At 44.7% G+C, this 23,922-nt stretch overlaps 1 protein-coding gene across 5 annotated transcripts in view; it reads right to left on the bottom strand.

The window, feature by feature from the left end:
• fgd4a (FYVE, RhoGEF and PH domain containing 4a) overlaps positions 1-23,922 on the bottom strand; it is a 54,958-nt gene that overhangs the window by 27,713 nt on the left and 3,323 nt on the right. For 2 of the 5 annotated variants that reach the window (XM_080303949.1, XM_080303951.1), the window contains exon 1: positions 3,744-4,123. The exons of 2 other annotated variants lie outside the window; for them this stretch is intronic. Coding sequence is in view for 1 of the 3 variants with exons in the window: in XM_026176659.2 (XP_026032444.2) it covers positions 20,667-20,742 (76 nt within the window). In the remaining 2 variants the exon portion in view is untranslated. Of the gene's footprint in view, positions 1-3,743; positions 4,124-20,666; positions 20,813-23,922 lie in introns of those variants that run through there. One more of the 5 variants, XM_026176659.2, reaches the window with a different exon arrangement.

Here is a 23,922-nt window from a genome sequence, read left to right as displayed (position 1 = left end):
ACCTGAATTTAATGCCAGTTTGTTGAGCTTTCATTTACCCCTGACACAAAGTAGCTGCAAAGTAGCTGCAGAATGCATCATCCATGTTCAGGCTTGGTTTCATCTTCGTCATTCACTGCTTTAGCAGTTACCTATTTGCAATACTGGGATTGTAAGCTGGGATTCCCTCTTGTTTTTAGCTTCTCTTTCAGCGCAGACTCTTCGGCTGCTAGATGCTATCTATGCAGATTGTTTTATATGGTGAGCAGTATCCTGTGCTGTTTTTGCTGAGATCACAGACCTGTGACAGTCTTTGTTTTCAGCTACAAAATGCCACACTTCTTGCCTCATAAAATCTGCACATCACTGTGCCTCTTTGTTTACCACCAGGCACCCTACAAAGCTCCAGCATGTGAAGATAAGCATGATCTGAACATGCTCTCCGGCCCATGTCTAATGAGGGCAGGCCAACTGGGTGACTGGATGTGCTACAATCCTCGAGCTGAACAACACTACGGACCCTTCCCCCCGCCCCATAGAGACAGGAAGAGATGGAAACTATAGGCTTCCTGTTTGCTGTTGCAGGGATAATCATTCTCTGGAGAAGAATGACTATAACAGACCATTTAAACATGTTTGTCATGCCAGATGGCAGACGTTAAGTTCCACAACTGATCCAAATACTGTAGCTCTACCACAACCAGGGATACTAAGAAAAATAAAGTTAGTATCAGAGGGCTATGAGAGCACATAGCTGAGATCCAAACAGCAGTGTACGCTACAATCACTGAGACCTAAGGCAGAGCTTGACTGTTGCAGTCTGTGATAACATCAACATGCCACAGTCTTTTCCTCTGTGTGCCTTTTTTCACAGCATCTTGCTCATCACAGTCATCTCATTTTTCTTGTCATCTCCTCCTTCATCCACATGACCTGCAGGTCTACCTTAAAAAACCCCCAGAAAGATCACAGCTGGTGTGGCAGAAGCTCCCAAATGTGCCAATCAATAGCATGTCTGCCTGATTACCATGCCTGACCGAGTCCTGGGAGACCTGTATGTTCATAAATGAACAACAATGCTTATTTACGACAAGCTCTTCATGATGAGCCTAAATCAACTGGATCTCAAGGGTCCAACAGATTAACTGGAGATTTGTGAAAGAGGAAACCTCTGTGCAGCATATCAGCCTGGGTATAAAAAGGCAAAAATGTCTATACAATAGTGCGTACACTATTTGCGTGAGTTCAGTGTTTGTGCCACAGAGTCCTTTAACTAGTTCTTCAACTAAAGCAGCTCTGTTTAAATTCCTTGCAAATCGCTCCTTTATAAAAAAGATTGCTATTAATAACCATTTATATTTACAACACTTTGGCAAAAATCTCACGACTTCCTGAACCTAATTGTAGCTCCAGATCCAAAAATAACCACATGAGAAATTCCCACAAACTGCCGCTAACGACTAAGTTGTTATTGCTCTTCTGATGCTGGCTTCAGTTCACGACGATTAAATCAGTGAAATGTGCCTGTTGTTCTTACGCACCGAGCAGCCGGAGGCGACAGACTGTACGGATGCCGTGTACAGAAGGTGAGCGACAGCACACGGCATTTCTGGAAGGTCGTGCCAGCAACAGTTCAGAGCTTCTCACAGTAATGCAATAGACGTGATTAATTTTAATCTGGAAATAAAGTCGTGAGGTTACAATGTGACCAACTACTACTAGAATCTACTATGAAGTGTGGGACAAGCTAACATCAGCAGTTTTCTTCTTGTTCTTTGTTAGCCAATATTTTGGGAGCAAATGTGCCCAGCTCTATAGATCTGCACATTTCTGTTCTATACTCCAAACAATTTCTTCATTCGTTAAATATCTTTGTTTGTCTCAGTTTTTTTTATTCTTATGCATCAAGTAGAGAGTAAACAAGAGAGAATCATTAATGCCAAACAGATCTGACTCAATGCATAATGGATGAAGTAAATAGATGCTGAATATAATGCCAATCAAACAGCGTGGGTAAGGACTTGTGCCTCAAACGGGATCATTGTGCTCAGCATGAATGAGCCATTCTGATTGGCAGCAGAGCCCATATTCCCAGCACAGACTTGGAATGCACAGAAAACCCCTGCAATCCTGAAAGCAAGCCTGCAGCCGAGCCCAGAGCCAAGGCTGGTGCTGTAACGAGGCAGAAAGAGAAAGATAGAAAGCAATGGATAAGATTTAACGTGACTAACTTCCTCTATAACCAAGCTGACTATGCTACTAATTTTCTGTCCTCCTCTTTCTTCCTCATTCTGCACACTCCATTTTTAAACCCACAGATCAAATGAGCTTGGTCACCTGCTTTTCTGCTCGTCTGCATTCACAAGCGCACAACACCTAACCTGACGCTTTGTAATAAAGTGTCAAACAGCATCAGCGTTTGTGGTTTGTGTCATAAGAGTCTTAACAGAAGGACAAACTGCTCCACAAAAAGAGGATAAAATGACAAGGCAACCAGCTTTATTACAGCAGAGGTAGCACTGCGTCCCAAGGACAGTGACACAGCACATTTAGTTTGAGACCAGAACAAGCTTTGATCACGCAAACGTGATCAAAGTAAGCCATATTTGTAGAGTTATGCACATTTTATTCACTGTGACGCGGCTCGTTATTCTCCTTCCTCTTTTTTACTTCTCTTAAAAAAACAAAAACAAAAATGCTCTCTTCAGTTTGGTGCTATTTTTGGTCACATTACATATCTCTTCTCTTCTTTTGACGAGTTAAGATCTAACTCGGTTTTAATGCGTCTACTATTTTAGATAACATGCAAGTAGAGGGAGAAGAGTTACGAATGAAATGAACTCCTGGATTTACTCGTTGATCTTGGAGGATCCCTCTTACTGGGACCACACAGACACACTGAAGAGCCCGGCTAGTATAGAGACCAATCAATGCACAGGATTTGACAACCCCCCTGCCTCTTCTCGGCTGGAATGGCAGCCATGCTCAGAGTGTAGCTTGGTGTAGCCGACTTTAATAGTTTTAACTGTAAAGACAGTTAGCTAAAGAGTAACGCTGATAGCACCCAGCACACGAATGAAGAGAGGCGACTCAGGTCAAAGCATGAGTGTCATCCTTAGTCCAACAGTTTTATTGGTTAAAAAGCTATTGTGACTTTGCTGTTTTCAGGAAGTTTAGAGTGAACTACATGCAGTTCAGACTACATAAACTTTTATAGGATCAGAGTACAGCTGACAAGACAGGACGACTATAAATCAGAGCTGTGTTTGTACGAGGTGACACAAAATCCACACACACACTGCCTCACCTATTTTCCCACAGCTCAAATGGGAAGCAGCGTTTACAGACTTTAACAGTCTTTATATGTGTGCACGTCTAAAGAGGCTCAGTTGGCACTGCCTTAAAGAAAATTAATAGTCCTCTCCAGCTAACACAGGTCATAGCACACACACACACACACACACTGAGCTACAGCACCCACCAGAGCAGCATCCTGTGGTGAGAGCTCAGGTTTGTCTTTTGTGATGTGTGCTCCTCCCATTGTTAACCATCACCCTCAGCAGGCGTTTAATGTGTAAGTGTGCAGAATAGAGAACAGCATTTCATACTCTCTGTGGTTATGAACCACACACACTTTGTCTGTCAGCTCTGTGAACCTACCGCCCTATGGCTACAGTGTGAGCTCGACGGATGCGGGGTGCCGGTGCTGCTTGGTAAACCAGGGTAAAAATAAAAGAGACAGAAAGAGAGAGAGAAACACTGACCTTAGAGGAGGCTGTGTCCAGTGAGAATAAAAAGGTGCCTTGTGCCTCTCCCTGTGCTCTGTCGCTCACAGTAGCAGGTTGAGGCTGGTGTTAAACTGCTGCCTCACTGCATCGGTTGCATCCTCCCTTCCTTTTCACGGTCTCTCTCTCTCTCTCTCTCCCTCACACAGATACGTTTCAACACCCAGTCGCCCTTTAGCCTAACCTAGTCACGCTTTCCTTCTTCTTTTACCTCATGCTCCGCTCTCTCTACAGCAAATGAGGATAATAACATTCCAGCGGAGACGGAGCATATGGTGGGGAAGCGATACTCAGCCCCAGAGTAAAGCCCCCTCTGTGTGTGTGAATGTGTTTCTGCATATGCCTGTGCGTGTTGCATGGACAAGCGAACCCATTGTGTCGGGTAAGGGGAGGGCCGGTGAGAGGGGAAGAAGCCAATGGCCATACTCATCTGCCGCCCCTGCTGCTGGTGGCTATAGCACAATATAGGTGGAGAGTGTGACATGCAACAACCCCCCGCCGTGAAGAAAGAGGAGGGTGGGGTTGGGTGGAAGGCGTAAGAAAGACAATCTGAAGAGAGAGCTGATGAAGAACTGATCTCTGTGTAAAGAAAGTAGAAGCCTGACATAGCGGTTTAAAAAAATCCAGCTGTCAACTTCAGCAGCTTTCAGACTGACAGCGAGACACAAAATGCAGGTTTGAGGTAAAATAAGGGTGACTCAGTTCATAGACGTGCCAAATAAATCAGTGTCTATGGTGCCTCAAGAGGAAGCGTGTTACAAAAAGATTAGAAAATTTCAGGGCTCGCAAAATTTCAAAATCTCTGGTAGCCCTTCCGGCAGACACTCTTCAGTTTTTGGTAGCCCAAAATAAATTTAAGTAGCCTGAAAAAAAAGAGGACAATTTTTTGATTGACTTAAAAAATTGTTAAAACACAAATTACAACAACTGTAAAAGAATACAATCATCAACTCAAATATTTGGTTCTAATTGAACAGAAATTTCTATGAACTTGTAAGAACTGTGTAGAACATGGATCAGTCTGTGTCAGATCCTGAATCTGACATTTCCACTGAAGTCACGGGTAAGAGGTAAGTGGAACCAAGATCATTTGCTTTGTTTGCAAAGGCTGCTACATTTTGCCAAAGGTAGTTCACTCTTTGCAGCATCGCGCTGTTCTAAACAGCTTTTTCTTCTGCGTTTCTTCTGGACTTCTTGTTGTGCTTGGTTTATTTTTAGTAGTTTTTTTGCAATTGGCGTTTGTTCTGGGAAAGATACTGCAGACTGAGCAATAATGCATTTCTTGCATTTCTCATGGGTTCTAATGGGGTCTTTCTTAAAATTACTGGTCCCAGTAACAAAGGTGCTTGTCGACTCAGAAATCGAGGGAAACAAGACACACCCGGCAGAACATGATGTTATTTAGCTCGTCATATTCCAGCCACAGAAATTCTTTTGTCCATGAAACCAAAAAAAGCTGCGCTTTTGTTTTTGCCTCATAGCCTGATTTGTCATATCTTTTCCGTTTTGTGATCGGCTTTTCTTTGGTGGTCCCTTCTTCACCCTGACCTGTCTTATTTGGCTCTGCAGAACTAAAATACCTGCATAAATCCATCTGCTTTTACACAGGCACTTGCATAATGATCAGCGATTCTCTGCGCAATCAACCTGCATCACAGGTTTAAGCTTGCTGCGGGAGATTTCACTTGTCACGTTTGAATAGTAAGCTAATGAGTGATAAGACGATGTCAGAGGAACTGGTGCGCAACCCAACCAGAATGAAGGTAACTTTAGTTTTGGAAAGTGTCTGTTAAAAAGCCTTTTTATTACTGGTTTTTGTGGAATTTGGGTTCAAATGGAAATATGAACAGTTTTAGAGATAAAAGCTCAAAGTTAACAGTAAAGGGAAGGTTTTCATGTTTACAGTTCAGTCTCACAAAATTATCCCTCAACCTCTTGTGAAAGTTGAAATACAGGAACTAACAGGTTTTTTTTTAGCTTGATGACATGCACACACTCACACAAAAAATTCTGAGCTGGTTTTATAATCCCATAAATTCAGATGTCATCACAAACCCTTAAAGAACCACGTCAGGATTAAAACCTTCAACTGAAGACCAAGAGTGAAACAAGAAAGCATTCGTGGTGAGATCAGACTCTTTCCATCGGCGTGAGGTAGGCTTCTCTCAAACAGAAGCTCGACATGTGCCAGTATTAGACATCTTGTCACTTTGATCTCGGAAGTTACAGAAAAGTGCAGAGCAGACAGATATATGTTGTGGTCGGGGTGACTGGAGTGTTGACACGTTGAGAAAGAACACTTCTCAGAATGTCATTGCTGTCTGACAAAATGACCTTCTGGCCATGCTAAGTGCTACAGACGCACGTATAGAGAACTGTTTGCTTTCACAAACAGTTTCCTCCTCGTGGCAGTTCCCCCTATTAAGAAATGTGTGATGCACACACAATATTGCACTGTGGGTGTTCAGTACCCACGGTAAAGCATTGTGCACCGTGGGCACTTTTCCGTATTTGTTGTAAGCTTCCTTCTTGTGGTGTCTTTATTAATTCAGACTGGCAGTCACGGCGCTTCTGGCCCATTTTCTGTTCTCCTGTCCGCTCCTGTTTTCATCTCCCTTTGCCCAATGTGTCTTACTAATGTCATTTTCTTTCAGGTCTTGTATAATTTCTTCACAGCCAGTGCCTGACATGAAGACCCATTAAAATTAAATACTTTCACGTTTTCCATGAAATGACCTGCTCACGCTGTTAGTCTCAGACACACCTTGAAACACACAGTCTGGCTGGGCCTTATTAAACAACACAGTAATTAGTGACTGAAAGGCCTAGAGAGTAATAACTACATCCAGACCTCAATATACGCAGTGTGTAGTGCTTCCTGCGGATTCTGTGTGTCCGTGAACCACATTCAGGAAATCACGGTGCTACAGAGATAATTGTATTCTCGTTTACTGCCTGGCCATTTACTGCAGAAGCCATTACAGGTCAGTTTAATCAGCACTCTCACACACAAAAATACAAAGACACATGCAGATTCAAAGGCAAGGAAGTCTTTGCTCCCAATTTTAAGAACCATAAAAATTGCAAGTAAAAGCTACGGGACAGTAATGTCAAATCTAAAAAGGTACTTAATTTAAACAGCGAGTATTTTAAAACAAGCCTCATGTTTCTTCTATGATTAGCACAGACGTGCAGGACTTCAGGCCCGCAGCGGCAGCGTTTTGTGCATGATGTAGACAATCCAAGGAGAGTTATTTAAACAAAAGGGGAATAGATTTGCTTAGCTTCCGAGATCAGACGATAGATTTGCCTCTCCGTGAATCGCTACCTTATCGTGGTGGAGGGGTTTTTGTTTATACCAGGGATCCCAGGGGCTATGTTGTCTGGGGGCTTTTGCCCCCTGGTAGGGTCTCCCATGGCAAATTGGTCCTGGGTGAGGGACCAGACAAAGAGCGATTCAGAAGACCCTTATGAAGAAAACATCGAGGGAACAGTTTACCCTGCCCGGGATAGGGTTACCGGGGCCCCGCCCCGGAGCCAGGCCCGGGGAGGGTGCCAGAGGAGACATGGGCCCATTCTCCCGCAGGCCCACCACCCACAGGAGGCGCCATAGGGGTCGGGTGCATTGTGTGCCGGGCGGTGGCCAGGAGCGGAGGCCCTGGCGGACCGATCCCCGGCTGCCAAGACTGGCAATAGGGACATGGAATGGAGCCCGAGTTAGTGCGTGAGGTTGAGAGGTACCGGCTAGATATAGTCGGGCTCGCCTCTACGCATGGCTTGGGCTCTGGAACCAGTCTCCTGGAGAGGGGCTGGACTCTGTCTCAGTCTGGAGTTGCCCCTGGTGAGAGGCGGCGGACTGGGGTGGGTATTCTAATATTCCCTCGGCTTGCTGCTGGTACGTTGGGGTTTTTCCCGGTGGATGAGAGGGTTTGTTCCCTGCGCCTTAGGGTCGGGGAACGGGTCCTGACTGTCATCTGCGCTTATGCGCTGAGTGGCAGTTCAGCCGGGGGGGTGCTGGAAGGTGGAAGGAAGTCTGTTGTCCTGCTGGGAGACTTCAATGCTCACGTGGGTAACGACAGGGTGGGTGTTTTGTTATTGGACTTCTGTGCAAATCACAATTTGGCCATAACGAACACCTTGTTCGAACATAAGAGTGTCCATAAGTGCACGTGGCACCAGGACGCTCTAGGACGCAGGTCGATGATCGATTTTGTAATCGTATCACCAGACCTGCGTCCATATGTTCTGGACACTCGGGTAAAGAGAGGGGCTGAGCTGTAAACTGATCACCACCTGGTGGTGAGTTGGATCAGGTGGCGGGGGAGGACGCTGGACAGACCCGATGCACCTAAACGCGTAGTGAGGGTGTGCTGGGAACGTCTAGCAGAGGCCCCAGTCCACGAGATCTTCAACGCACACCTCCGGCAGAGCTTCAACAGCATTCCGAGGAAGACTGGGGACATTGAGTCCGAATGGACCATGTTCAGCGTCTCCATTGCCGAAGCTGCTGCATTGAGCTGCGGCCACAAGGTGGTTGGTGCCTGCCGTGGTGGTAATCCCCGAACCAAATGGTGGACACCAGAGGTGAAGGGAGCCACCAGGCTGAAGAAGGAGTCCTATCGTGCTTGGTTAGCCTGTGGGACTCCGGAGGCAGCTGACAGGTATCAACAGGCCAAGCGGAATGTGGCTCGGGCAGTGGCTGAAGCAAAAACTCGGGTGTGGGAGGAGTTCGGAGAGGCCATGGAAAAAGACTTTCGGACTGCCTCGAAGAGATTCTGGCAAACCGTCAGCAACTCAGAAGGGGAAAGCAGTGCTTTACCTGCACTGTGTATAGTGCTGGCGGAGCGCTGCTGACTTCGACTGAGAAAATTGTCAGGCGGTGGAAGGAATACTTTGAGGACCTCCTTAATCCCACTGACACGTCTTCCGAGGAGGAAGCAGAGTCTGGGGATGAGGGGAGAGACCCGCCAATTTCCGGGGGCGAGGTTCCTGAAGGCTCTGGACGTAGGGCTGTCCTGGTTGACACGCCTCTAAAATGTTGCGTGGAGATCAGGGGCAGTACCCCTGGACTGGCAGACCGGGGTGGTGGTCCCCATCTTTAAGAAGGGAGACCGGAGGGTGTGTTTCAACTACAGGGGGATCACACTCCTCAGCCTCCCTGGGAAAGTCTATGCCAGGGTGCTGGAAAGGAGAGTTCGTCCTCTCAAGGATACTTGAGGGCGCATGGGAGTTTGCCCAACCAGTCTACATGTGTTTTGTGGACTTTGAGAAGGTATTCGACCGTGTGCCTCGGGGTGTCCTGTGGGAGGTGCTGCGGGAGTATGGGGTGTCTGGCCCATTGCTACGGGCCATTCGATCCCTATACAACCGTTGCAGTAGCTTGGTTCACATTGCCGGCAATAAGTCAGACTCGTTCCCAGTGGGTGATGGGCTCCGCCAGGGCTGCCCTTTGTCACCGATTCTGTTCATAATTTTTATGGACAGGATTTCTAGGCGCAGCCAAGTGGCGGAGGGCTTTCACTTCAGCGGCCTCAGAATCTCATCTCTGCTTTTCGCGGATGATGTGGTTCTGTTGGCTTCATCGGGTTAAGGCCTCCAGCTCGCACTGGAACGGTTCGCAGCCGATTGTGAAGCAGCGGGAATGAGGATCAGCACCTCCAAATCTGAGGCCATGGTTCTCAGCCGGAAAAGGGTGGAGTGCCCACTCCGGGTTGGGGACGAGTTCCTGCCCCAAGTGGAGGAGTTCAAGTATCTCGGGGTCTTGTTCGCGAGTGATTGGAGAAGGGAGCCGGAGATCGACAGACGGATTGGTGCTGCGGCTGCAGTGATGCGGACGCTGCACCGGTCCGTCGTGGTGAAGAGGGAGCTGAGTGTAAAAGCGAAGCTCTCAATTTACCGGTCGAGCTACGTCCCTACCCTCACCTATGGCCACGAGCTGTGGGTAGTGAGCGAAAGAACGAGATCGCGGATAGAAGCGGCAGAAATGAGCTTCCTCCGAAGGGTGGCTGGCCTCTCCCTTAGAGATAGGGTGAGAAGTTCGGCCATCCGGGAGGGGTCAGAGTAGAGCCGCTGCTGCTCCACATCGAAAGGAGCCAGCTGAGGTGGTTCGGGCATCTGACAAGGATGCCCCCTGGGCGCCTCCTGGGTGAGGTGTTCTGGGCATGTCCCACCTGGAGGAGGCCCCGGGGCAGACCCAGGACACGCTGGAGAGATTATATCTCTCAGCTGGCCTAGGAACGCTTTGGTGTTCCCCCCGATAAGCTGGAGGAGGTGGCTGGGGAGAGGGAGGTCTGGGCTTCTCTGCTTAGGCTGCTGCCCCCGCGACCCGGCCCTGGATAAAGCGGATGAAGATGGATGGATGGATGGGAATAGATTTGAAGTTAAATAGCTTGAGTTTTAAGTTGTCTGTAAGCTTTCCGTAAGTATTTTGTCTGGTTTCCATCCATGGCTAATGGATGGAAACATGGCTATAAAGGCTGATACAACAATATAATTTCTCGTGAAATATCAAAACCACACACACACATCAGCTAAGTGTTTCTGGTAGAAGGGGGTTGGCTAAAGTTGGCTAAAGTACCGTATTTTCACGACCATAAGACGCACTGTACTAAAAGGCGCAGTCTCAGTTATGTGTGCTATTACTGTATTTAACACACACATAAGGCGCACTGGATCATAGGGTGCATACAAGTACCGTATGCGTATTTAAAAATAAAGCGGGAGCAAACCTGAGTTCGGTACCTTACTCACATTTCTATTACCGGTAATCGTCATCATCAACAACACACAAGCATACAAGTGTGCGTATTTAAAAATAAAGCAGGAGCAAAACAAAGTTTGGTACTCACATTTTTATCATCAATCAAACCCATCGAAGTCCTCATCCTCTGTGTCTGAATTGAACAGCTGCGCTAAATCTCCATCAAACATGCCAAGTTCACTTTCTTCACTGTCAGAGTCACTTTCCGTGCGGCTCCTCGGAAATGATGCCGGCTTTTGCGAAAGCTCGAACAACAGTGCCAGCAGACATGTTAGCCCAAGCATCTACAATCCATTGGCAAATTGTGGCGTAACTCGCCCGGCGCTGCCTTCCACTCTTGGTGAAACTGTGGTCTCCATCGGTCATCCATCGCTCCCAGGCCGCTCGCAGCCTTACTTTGAACGGGCGGTTCACACCGATGTCCAGCGGTTGGAGTTCCTTTGTCAGGCCTCCCGGAATGACAGCAAGCTCACAGTTCATTTGTTTCACTAGTTTTTTCACATCGGCTGTGAGATGGGCACGCATAGAGTCACAGATTAAGAGCAATGGTGATGCGTGGAAAAAACCACCTGGTCTCCTTACATACACCTCCCTCAGCCAGTCTTTCATCATTTCCTCATCCATCCAGCCCTTTTCATTTGCCTTAATGATGATTCCTGCTGGAAACTTCTCTTTAGGCAAAGTCTTTCGCTTAAAAATCACCATAGGCGGCAGTTTCTGTCCATTAGCATGGCAGCCAAGCATAGCTGGACTGGCCATCGGGCATACCCGGTGGGTCGCTGGCAATTTTTGTTTTTATAGGCCGATGGATTTTTTTTTTTTTAGGAAGGATATATATAATGAAAGGTGTTGGATTGACCAATTGGTCATGATCGACTCTGGGCTGGACCAATTACAGCCGAGGAGGCCGGATGCACCCGCCCCCTTGTTTAGCAATCACGTGATTTTCACGCATTGCATGCCGGGAACTCTTGGCAAAACAATCCAAGTACCGCATCAAATGCAAGCATTTGCAGTACCGCAAAACGTTCATTCTCCGGTTCCAATACCTTCTTGTTTTTTCTTTGCCGCACAAAAAAGGAATGTACAAAACAAAAGGTGAACAATGCTGGTCCGTACAAAGACAGACTCGATGAAAAGACAGAAAAGATACGAGGAAAAAAATCAAAGGAGTGAAAGGGTCAGACCCTTACGAGCACACAGAGTGGACAAAAGACCTTAGCGTGCTGCCCAACTTTCACCACGCTTACATTTAAAATTTATAATTATACGGTTCTTGGAGTGAGTGCATACACTCATGAAGTTTAGTAACTTCAGGTCACTGCAACAAGCCCAGGTACAGTTTACCGACGGATGGGTACAGGACCTTGAAATGCACCGTGTAGAACGAAAGACCATCATACGAACAAAGGTAAGTTTACCAGTCTCACAAATCGTCATCATAAATACACATTCGTTAACCATTTATTAATATAACCTTTGAGCTCAACGGTAATTAATTAGTAGTGGAAATAATTTCTGGTTCATTACAGAAATGTAGCAGTGACAATAATAAGATAAGATAAGATAAGATAACTTTTATTAGTCCCACACGTGGGAAATTTGTTTTGTCACAGCAGGAAGTGGACAGTGCAAAAGTTATGAGGCAAAAATTAGAATACAATAAGAATAAATACAGTACACAACTGTACAGAAAAGAATAAAATAAAATACTATATACAGTAGAATAAAATAAAATAAATATACAATAAGATAAAAATAGGATACAAATACAAATACTATATACAACTGAGTAAAAATACAACGATGACAGAAAGGATTATTGCACTTAGTATTATTGCATATGTATGGATGTGTGTGCTTGATCAGTTAAAGTCTTTATTATGGAGTCTGACAGCAGTGGGGAGGAAAGACCTGCGAAATCTCTCCGTCCCACACCGTGGGTGCCGCAGTCTCCCACTGAAGGAGCTGCTCAGTGCTGTCACAGTCTGCTGCATGGGGTGGGAGATGTTGTCCATCAGGGATGACAGCTTAGCCGCCATTCTCCTGTCACTCACCACCTCCACTGGGTCCAGAGTAGGGATGGGTACCGGTAGTAACCAGACCGAAAAGCAGCGCACATTTCGGTGCTTTATTTCGGTGCTTTTTTTTCCCTGAGCTGTGATACACTTCTAGCCAATCATTTTACGTTTCCCAGGATAGTAGGCGGGGCCAGGTACGTACGTTCAGTTAGAGCAGAGCTACAGATTAAAAATGTCCAAGGCGAAGCGGTCAAAAGTCTGGCTGTACTTCACAGTAAAAGATGCAAACTCAGCAGCAACAAGTGCTTTAAGCTGATACTGTGATATTGTCAAAGGAGGTAACACCTCGAATCCGATGAAACACCTGGCGACGCATAGCGTTTTTTTTAAAAGCCAAGAAATGCGCCGTATTTGATAGCTTGCTGCGAGACCTCACACTGTGCACGTTGGGTGTGTTGCCAGTTATCGGACCCGGAGCAACATCCCCCAAAAACCCGAAGAATAGAGTCCTGGCCCCTAGCCCTGCCAGTGTAGCAGAAATGATGAGGATGATGATGCAGCAGCAGCCGTTCTTCTCTGCGTGAGTCGCTTAATGTTGTCCGTGTGTAATTTACGTTGAGTAGGCTAACCACGTTATTACATTAATGCATGTAAGGTGAACTAGCAAACATCATCATAGCTACATGCGGCTGTCCTCTTGTTTGATGGCAGATACTCCCTTCACCCTGGCCAAAAAGGCTAAAATGACCAAAGAAAAAGTGGAAAACAGCTAAACATGAGAGGTTTTTGGACAAAGTTTGTGTTTTTTTTCCATTGTTTAAGCACTGCTTCCAGCCAAGAGTGATGCCATATATGCCCCATAGCTGCAGAAAAGGCTAACATTGTTATCTTTTTACAAAAAAACAAACAAACAGCTGAACATGAGAGGTTTTTGGACAAAGTTTGTGTTCTCCATTCTTTAAGCACCGTTTAAGCACCGGCACCGTTTCAAAAGTACCGATTTGGCACCGGTATCGGATAAAACCTAAACGATACCCATCCCTAGTCCAGAGGGCATCCTAGAACAGAGCTGGCCCTTTGGATCACCCTGTTCAGTCTCTTCCTGTCCCCAGCAGAGATGCTGCCGCCCCAGCAGACCACACCATAAAAGATAGCAGAAGCCACAACAGAGTCATAGAAGGTCTTCAGGAGTGGGCCCTCCACCCCAAACGACCTGAGTCTCCGCAGCAGGTACAGCCTGCTCTGCCCTTTCCTGTAGAGGGCGTCTGAGTTATGAGTCCAGTCCAGTCTATTGTTCAGATGAACACCAAGGTACCTGTAGCTGTCCACAGCCTCAATGTCCATACCTTGGATGTTCAGTGGTTGCAGTGGAGAATGCTTGTGCCTGCGGAAGTCTACCACCAGTTCCTTGGTTTTACTGGCGTTGATCTGGAGGTAGTTCAGCTGGCACCAGTCCACAAAGTCTTGGGTCAGACCTCTGTACTCCTTGTCGTCCCCATCAGTGATGAGGCCGACTATTGCAGAGTCATCAGAGAACTTCTGCAGGAAGCACTGGGTGGAATTGTGGGAGAAGTCTGCAGTGTAGATGGTGAAGAGGAACGGAGCCAGAACCGTTCCCTGTGGGGCCCCCGTACTGCAGACGACCCTGTCCGACACACAGCCCTGAGTCCTCACATACTGTGGTCGGTCGGTGAGGTAGTCCAGGATCCAGGTAGTGAGGTGATGGTCCACTCCAGAGTTCACCAGCTTGTCCTTTAGAACCGAGGGAAGAATGGTGTTGAAGGCACTGGAGAAATCAAAGAACATGATTCTCACAGTGCTTCCAGCGGTCTCCAGGTGAGCGAGGGAACGATGTAGGAGGTGAATGACGGCATCATCCGCTCCAATGCCAGGCTGGTAGGCAAACTGAAGTGGGTCCAGTGATGAGCTTATTAGGCGCCGAAGCTGAGCCAGGACCAACCGCTCCAGGGTCTTCATCAGGTGGGATGTCAGAGCCACCGGCCTGTAGCTGTTGAGGTCCTTGGGGCGTGAAGTCTTTGGCACTGGTACAACACAGGAGGTTTTCCAGAGCTGTGGGACTCTTCCCAACCTCAGGCTCAGGTTGAAGAGGTGCTCCATCACCCCACACAGTTGGTCCGCGCAGGACCTGACGACCCTCGAGCTGATGCCATCTGGGCCCGCTGCCTTCTTGCCATTAATCCTCCTCAGTTCCCTCCTAACCTGGGTGGTTGAGAGAGACAGGCTGGAGCCTTGTGTTGAGTGTGTATAGGGCTTTGGAGTTGACGTCACGCCGCAATGCATTATGGGAGCGCAGCGCCATTTTCGGGGTCTACGAATCAAACCAAACACACTGTGTTGGAACGACGACTACAAGAAAGATGCTTAAAAGCAGCTCAAAAGAGAATGAACTGTATAGAGACCGATTTCATTCAGAGGCGAAGCAGCGGTACTTGCAGAAAATAGCGTGCATTGGAAATGTGGACCAGTATGAAATAGGGCCGTGGAGTAGAAACCCTGAAGACCAACTGCTACTGACGTAGCCTGACATATTTTCGTACCTTATCTGTGGAATCAGCACGTACAAGTCGAGTCTTTCCTCCAACTCAAGCCACCTCGCCTTATGTCCGCGGAAACTCAGCTGCGTCTTCTTGACCTGCCGGAGCTTGTTTTCCAGCTTCCTCCACTTGCGAACCATCGATTCATTAATCTTAAATTCTCTCGCGGCTGCTTGATTTCCATGTTCCTCCGCGTAGCTGATGGCCTTCAGTTTAAACTGTGCTTCATAAGCGTGTCTCTTTGCCATTTTCAGGGTTGTTAAAACAACGATGTTCCACATAACGCACATACCTGACCTTTTATACAGGTATGTGCGATTGTCCGGTATATACGATCAACGCCCACACTTCACCCTTTAGCGTTCTCATGGTGTTCTCTACTACGTCCTCCTTACAACACACAGGGCGCACTGCGCTATAGGGCGCGCCGTACTTTTTGAAGAAAATCTAAGACTTTTAAGTGCGCCTTATGGTCGTGAAAATACAGTACAAGTCGTTTCAGTGGTTTCAGACTGGGCCAAAACAAAAACCACTGTCATAATGTCTATATCACAATGATACAGAAGAAAGTGCTCTAGCACAGCTGCATTATCTCGGCACGAGCTGTTAGTTTCAGCAGTATTGCATATGTAGACTTTTACTAATGGTGTAGCTTTAGAAGATCACCATAAGTCTGGTGGTGTTTGTACAGTGTACTCGTTGTACACTGGTTGTACTGGTTCAGGCTCTGTCGTGGTTTTTGGGCTGTCACCAGATAGCATATTCACTGATTTTTATCAGAAAGAGGGTGTGTTGTTTCTTTTGTGATGCTTTTCAGAAGTTTTGTTTTTCAGATGCCGAATAATGGACCTAGTTAAGTATTCACTGTACAACCTGCAGTGTGACGTGAGTGCAGGAATTACTGTCACGTAGGTACACATGCACACTTATAAGACGAGCTACAAATCCACAGGTCTTATTTACGTTGGGTTGATGAACACAACACACACACACACACACACACACACACACACACACACACACACACACACACACACACACACACACACACACACACACACGGAGAAGGGCACATCAATGCAACAACATGCTCTAACTCTGAGACACCGCAGGTATAAGAAATGCAATCAAATAGGTGAAGCACACTCTGCTTGGTGGTAGATAAGCCATCCCTCGCTGCTGTACAGCCAAAGATGAATCAGCTGTCACACCCTCTGGATGACAGCTTAAAGAACCACTTCTGAGCTGCCTCACAGAGTCAAACAGACACACACACACACACACACACACACACACACACACACACACACACACACACACACACACACACACACACTAAATGTACCCAAATGAAGCCTTTCTTCTATTTAAATCCAAAAACAATACAACACAAAATGTAAGGTCAAAAATATTTTGCACAGCTTATTTCAAGTATTCTTATTAAAGAAAATATCACTATAAATAATAACACAAATAATATCTTCAGCTGACTTTTAAGACTCTGTCCCTCTATTTGGGCTCTACAATTTTGTTGTACATATACAATGACAGTGAAGGGCTCTTCTGTTCTATTATACGAGTGCTTACATTCAACCCATCAGCACTGCAGTCACTTTTCAGCAGACAGTTGTGTAAAGATGAAAAACCTGCCTTCATTTCAAACAGATTTTAAGGGAGTAGAATCTTATCATCCAGATGGCTTTTAAAATGTACATTTGTGTAAATTCAACAGTTTTGTGATGTTTTGTTACCTTGTAACAAGAGAATATATGTGCATACATTTTCTTCTGTCTAATGCCTCACTACCTTCCTCCCACTCATCACACATAGACACAGTCACACACACACTTCACACTTTTTCCTCCCTCCTCATGGCTGCAGCTGGCAGTTCCCACTGCTCTTGCCATTTCCATACCTCTCTGTTACTCTGCATCCATCTCTCTTCTCTCTTTGGCCTGGGAGAAAAGGCGAGGGGAGGAGAGCACCATAGCTCCAGGCCATTACCCATCACATCTCTATAAGCTCAAAGCGGGCCTACCACACACACACATCATTAATTAAACCTGCACCACTTACCAACACGCCTGTTTTCTTGCACACACACACACACACGCACATATTTGATCCCTCGCTGTTTTCATTGACTCAACCCTCCCCTCCTCCATGCACATTGTTGAAGGTCAATAATAAATGATGGGTATGGTCTGCAGACACGAGCACATTCAGAGACACACACACAAGAACAAAAGCTTCAAATACACAACAAACAAGGTACACAAACCAAAAGCTTGTCTCTACAGCAGTAGAGCACATCTGTCACAAAAGGAGGACAGGCAACGGGTCAGCATCCACCCCCGCCTCACAACTTGCCCTGGATTGGTTCCCACAATCATGCCATCCCTGCTGTCAATCTTCCCCTACAAAAAACCCCAACAACCAGCTGAAAATCGATGCAGACTGTGAAGCAACGACCCTAAAGCAAAGCTGTGCAAGAGATAATAACGCAGCCAGACTGTAGCGTTTATCTAAACATCAAATTGATTAAACAATTAGTTTACCGGGAGTGAGAAAAGGATCTCGGCACAGAAAATGCTTTTGTTATCCATCTCGTCTTTCCACACAGTAAACACGCAGAAGAAATCTCATTATAATCCAAGCTGTATAACAAAATGAGTTCAACGGGATCTTTAACACTGATAAACGCCTCATTATTTTCATGTTTGTGAGTGCAGCAGTGATAGCATACATGTAAACGCGCTCATTCGCTGATCTTATAAAAGGCCAGTTTATCAAGCCAAACACCATCTTGCTTAAAGACAGGCACAGGTTAAACATGAGGAGCGCTGTGTGAAATTCTGTCATATATACCCACCGATCGTCTGTGTCTGTTTGAATTACTATTCAGCAAATGCTTTGTAAATCACATTGTGGCTAACAGGATTTACTACGTTCCCCTCTGCACCATTTAACACTCTAACAAGGCAATCACAATTCAACTGACAAGGCTCATCAGGTGCTCCATACTGACTGATGACAGACAGTGTGGGAGGGTGAAATTTCATTTGGAGCCATAATCATAAATGTATGTTCGACATTTTTAACAGCAGTTCACAAATTTTGAGATTAGCACCTTAAAATCCGAAATACTAAAAACCCACACCTTTCTGATTTGGCGTTTCTGCCCAACATCTGCTGACATGCGTGTTGGCAGAAAGCCCTCTGGTGGTTACAGTCGAGACTGCACACCTGCCTGACAGCTGTTTTCGTGCTTAAACAACATCCAATACATCATCTTACTGTAAATTCCATTGTTTCAGCTTTTAAACCTTTTATAGATTTAAAAAAAGACTCAAATGGAAACACCTGTTTATTTGCATTTCAGCAAATGAAATACCTGAGATCTAAATGTCCTCTATTGCATTAACAGATTGAAGATTTTTCCAACACCCACCCTGATTTAAATGAAACCGACAAGTTTGAAAGTTTAAAACTTGAGATGAATGTATGTAAATCTGAAGATGTCCATACATGTCGTGTCAAACTAATAATGTGAACAGAGAGATCAACAGGTAAAGAAAGAGTTTGCAATAAAGGAGGGAAAAAAGAAAGAAAAAAACATGTAGTTTTCCAGGAAGCACCTAGCAGAGGTTAACAACAACACTCTCAAGACTCTCACCAAGTGAAACGAACAATGGTGCTAAATTTAGCTCATCATTATCATCTGCACATGACTACCAGACACTTGCCCTTTGTCTACGCAGAACTTACTTTCTTGTTTAAGTTCTTTAAATACGACGTAAAAACAAGGAAGTAACATTGACGAATCAGCCGCCAACTACCAGTAAAGTCTCCAAAGACGTAAGTGTTAATTACACAATATTTCAGAATTTAATTTGAAAATGTCGACAACTGCACTGCAGCACAAACTAAAAGAGTGTGTCATCTTGGGAACACACACACGCAAATGGTCGCACGGACCATTAAGGGGCTGGTCATTATGCCTCACACTCACACACACACACACGCACACACACGCACACACACACACACACACACACACACACACACACACACACACACACACACACACACACACACGCACACGCACACGCACACACACACACGCACACACACACACTTACACACACTTACACACACACACACACACACACTTACACACTTCATGGCCTTGAGCTGAACAAAAACACAGTGAGCAGGATTAAATGCCCGAGGCCAACCCCGACACATCGAGCATTCTTTCATGAACGTAAGCATTTAAAAACAACAGACTGTAACTGTTGTTCACTATTATTTGTAGAACTTGGTGTAAGTATTTCTTAACATGATGCTACGTACCCCTAAAATAAGAGAGGGGATGTCTATATCATTCCTATTCCATTTCCATGCCATGATAATAGAATTTATTTATCATTACTGGTATAATTTTTCAAGTTTTCATGGCTACATTAAATTAAGAGAATCTTCTGATAGACTGGGCATTTGTTCCCACATTAGTATGATTAATGCTGCTACTTCAGTGCTTACAGAAGCTAATTTGACTTAAAGTAAACATTCACCATTAACCTTTTTTTAAGAGATCCTCAAATGTTCCCTGAACTAAAACCTCTCTTTTGAACACTAAAGTAAAAATAGAGAATGAATCCAACTGTGCATGTAGCAGTGCTGATAAGTTGGGTCTCCGCTGCTTCTTAGACTCTCTCCCACATTAAAACAATGAGCATGGTGAAAGGAGCCGGGCTCGCTGGTGTTCCCAGCCTTTTCCTTCCTGCCAATGTGAATGAGAGCAGAATGTCTCACACCGCTTCTCCTGGTCTGCTTTTAACTGAGGGTGACTCAACCCCTCAACAACACACAGGAGCCGAAGAAAGGTGCGCATTTAAGGGGCTGCAATGTTACAGCACGCATACACTGTATTGCATGAACACAGTTGTAAAAGCTCATCAGGGACGTTGCCAAAAGGTCAGAGTGGTTGGAGGGTCTTAAGAGTGGGAGCCAGTTCCCAGGCCTCTGAGAACAAAACTTTTGGTTTTTTTCCACTGTGGTGGATTTAAAGCTCCCCTCACATGCTGCTGTGTTTCTCTGAGGCTGCAGGCAGGTCTGCAGGGAGGCCAACGCAGTAAATCAACAAGAACATTTAAAGCACTCACTGTACATGACAAGTAGTCGCTCTGTGTGAATTTACCAGTCATTCACGCAGACTGCTAACGAAACCCAACACAATTAGCAGTGCTGCAGAAGGCAAGGCTCTTTAAAGATAAGCAAGAACAAGCAAACACTTGATCGGAGGGAGCTGCAGCACAACAAAGATCTTTGAAGTACAGCAGGAGGACGGATATGTTAGAAATGGGACCTCTCTAACAGTTAGGAAACTAAAAGTTGCTAAATGCCATTTAAACACTGACAACAGAGCATCGAGGACATTTCACATGTAAGAAAATGATTCACACAGGACTTTTTAAAAGCATGAACAAGAAAACTCTCTTCCCTTTTCAACAACATTAACTCATTGCTGTGTAATTCATAATGACAGGTCTCTAAATCTTACCATAGCAGCAGAGCAGACACATCTTTGACTTTTTACCTTTCCGGCTCCAAAACCAGTACTTGCGTCGTCGTTTCATTATCCGTCCAGTGTCTTTTACTTTAAAATGATAACCCAAATGGTCCTTCTAAACATATATATTCAGCTAAAGATAGTATTCATCCTCACTGTGTCGTCCAGCCTGTGAGAATCACCTACCCGAGGATATATCGCGTCTCAGACAGGATCTCAGGAAGTCCATCTCGTGCCCAAAAGTGAGGTGTATAAAAAGATTAGGAAAGGAAAAGTGTTACAAAGAAACACTAATGTTGCACTTCCCAAGTGTAAAAAAGTGTACCTTTCCAGTACACCTCTGGGTGCACACTATGCTGCGCTTTACCCTACGATCCTGCAGAGAAAGATAAAAGATGAATCAGCAAGCCACAAACACATTTTAATCCTGTTGCAGAAGGGATGTCCTCAGTTTCGCAAAGGTGAGAACCAAAAAGGCGGGCTGTACGTTTTCACAATATCATCCTTTGTTAAACTTCCTCAAAGTGGAAGGCTCCTTAGCTCATTGGTTCCTTGGTGTCTAGCAGGCCAACACAGCAAGGCTGATTCCTCCTTTTCTCAGTTCAAACTAAAGGTAACAGTGTTGTAGTGGTCTGGGAAGGACCTCTTAGGCTATAACAATGCTTGTCAGGACCGGGAAAAGACACTCACACACACACACACACACACACACACACACACACACACACACACACACACACACACACACACACACACACACACACACACACACACTGCAGTCAGGAAGCTCTGGTTGGCGCATGGAAAGAAAAACAGAATGTCCTGGCTGAAACATGGCAGCTATTTAAGCTTCTATTGATTGGGCAAACTGAATCTCAGACTCATTAACATTTAGAAATATATTACAACAACAGATTTACAATAAATTAAAAATCGCCTGAGAGGACAAGCTGACCTTGAATACAGATGAAGATATAAACACAGAAGTTTCAAAATAGCCATGAAATTTTTCACAGAACTGGTGTGTTTTATGATGAGTTTATGAAATTAAAAAAAAAACAAATACTGAACACTAGTGTGTAAAAGTAAAGAACAATAGAATCAAGAGCTGCTCAGATGGGAGGTACGCCTGGTTTTGCAAAGAGAATCAAAAGCACCGAACACGATGATTACTCTTCTAATTGATGCGGGATCAGCTGCACAGTGTCATGCCACTCTAAAGTGCAGCTGATACAGGCTTCATTATAAAGGACTACATTTCTCTGAAAGGGCCCTGCCACACTGAGCAGTGACAACCATTTGTAAACATTCCTAAGCGTTTAATGCCTCCTACTGGAGCGTTTGTGAACTGCACCAGTACCTCAAAAATAATTCTACGGTGAATCCATCTGTTTGAGACAGTTTGTGTATGCAGATCCTGACATTACACAAACACACAGACACAAAAGCCATTTTAGTGCACTACACACCCACAGTGATTATTCCCTGAGTAAACCAAACCCCTCCTCCAGACTTCAATGAGCAATCGTCTATAGTCTGGGTCGTTTCCAGCAGACAGAGTAAACTTTGGGAAGAAATTCCAATAAGGAAACAACCACATTACTCAGTCTAATAAAGTTAAAGATTAACAAAAATACATACACACCTGGCAAGTGGTTAAATATTATTGTACAACATTTTCACGCCAATGTTAACATGCCAGTGAATATAACAAATGAAAAAACACATCTCAGACGATGTCCTGAAAGTCAAGTGATTAAAAAAAAAAAATCAATAAATTGATGAGATTCCTCCTGATTCTCGTGACTTTTTCCAAAGAACAAAGCGATAACGAACTTGTGAATGGAAAAATACCAGACAAAAGTATCCATGGAAACCAATTAAAAAGAACTTTTAAAAACACATTAATTCAACATTTGATCCCAGACCTCAGGACAGCTTGAGGGTGGATATTCATTTATTACGTTTATAAAATATTTATCCTCAAACTGAAAGTCTGACATCACAGATCAGCTGTGAGGTGTTGAGTAGGCCACCAAACTATGCTTGGAGCTAAACAAATGTACTGTGACACCTGCACCGAAATCAGAATAATACTTTTTATTCAACAGTTTGTAGTCATCTCATAGCAATTCACGTTTTCCACATTTAAGTTCTTTGAGTTATCCTGAGGAAATGATCTTACTTGTTAGCAGGTATCGTAACTACTCCAAAAACAAAAAACAATTAATTTTTTTAGTTATTACAAAAACCTATTAGTTACATTTTCAATAAAATATTATTTTATAAATTAATAATCTGAGCTGCTGTTATAAAAATCGTAACTTTTGGAGTCGTGCACACATACAGTCCTGTGCAAAAGCTCAGGCACACCTCACTCCTTATACTGTAAACAGGAAATAGGTGAAGCGATTTATTAAAACATATGAAAATATACATGGAAATACAATAAATAAGACAAAAAACCTTTTTGTACAATTCTAACGAGCTTGAAAATCAGTATTTGGTATGATCACCTTTATTCTTTCGATGCAGCCTGAACCTGTGCAAGCCTTTGTCTCATTTCTTTAAGTAGTCTGCAGGAATAATTCTTCAGGGTTCTTGAAGAACATTCAAAGATCTTCTTTCGATGTTGGCTACCTTTTGTTCTGTCAAGATGACTCCTCATTGCTTCAGTAATGTTGAGGTCCGGGCTCTGGGGAGGCTGGTCCATGCGAGATGCTTTTACTGCACTGGCAGTGTGTTTAGGCTCATTGTTGCGCTAAACACGAAGCTCCTGCCATTTATAATTTAGTCTATTTTGATTTTGGCTGAAGTGCAGCCTCAAACCATGGCAGCGCCTCCACCATGTATTACAGATAGCTGTAGACACTGTTTCACATCTCTCCCGGCCTCTTGCATACATACTGTACCGACGACAATTTGAACCACAAATGTCAAATTTGGGCTCATGGAGGTTTTATCTCTTCGGTCCAGCTATTGTGTGATGTTGCATACCTCATCTTCTCCTTGTTTTGCTTATTAACTAGAACTACTCGACACTCTTTTATACTGCCGACACTTTATTCACTTTTAGTCACTTGCAGTTATTTATTCACCTATTCAGTCACTTTAATTTTAAAACTGTGTAATTTTATAACTGTGTATATGCTGTATATTCTGTGTATTTATTATCTCACTCTTATTGTTTGTCCTTATCTTCAATGTCATGCTGCTTTGTTGTATCTTAATTACCCCTTGGGGATAA

This window comes from Astatotilapia calliptera, chromosome 7 (genome assembly GCF_964374335.1).
Source record: "Astatotilapia calliptera chromosome 7, fAstCal68.1, whole genome shotgun sequence".
Lineage (NCBI taxonomy): Eukaryota > Metazoa > Chordata > Actinopteri > Cichliformes > Cichlidae > Astatotilapia > Astatotilapia calliptera.
The sequence above is the reverse complement of the archived record's forward strand: the minus strand, read 5'-3'. Positions and strand labels throughout refer to the sequence as shown.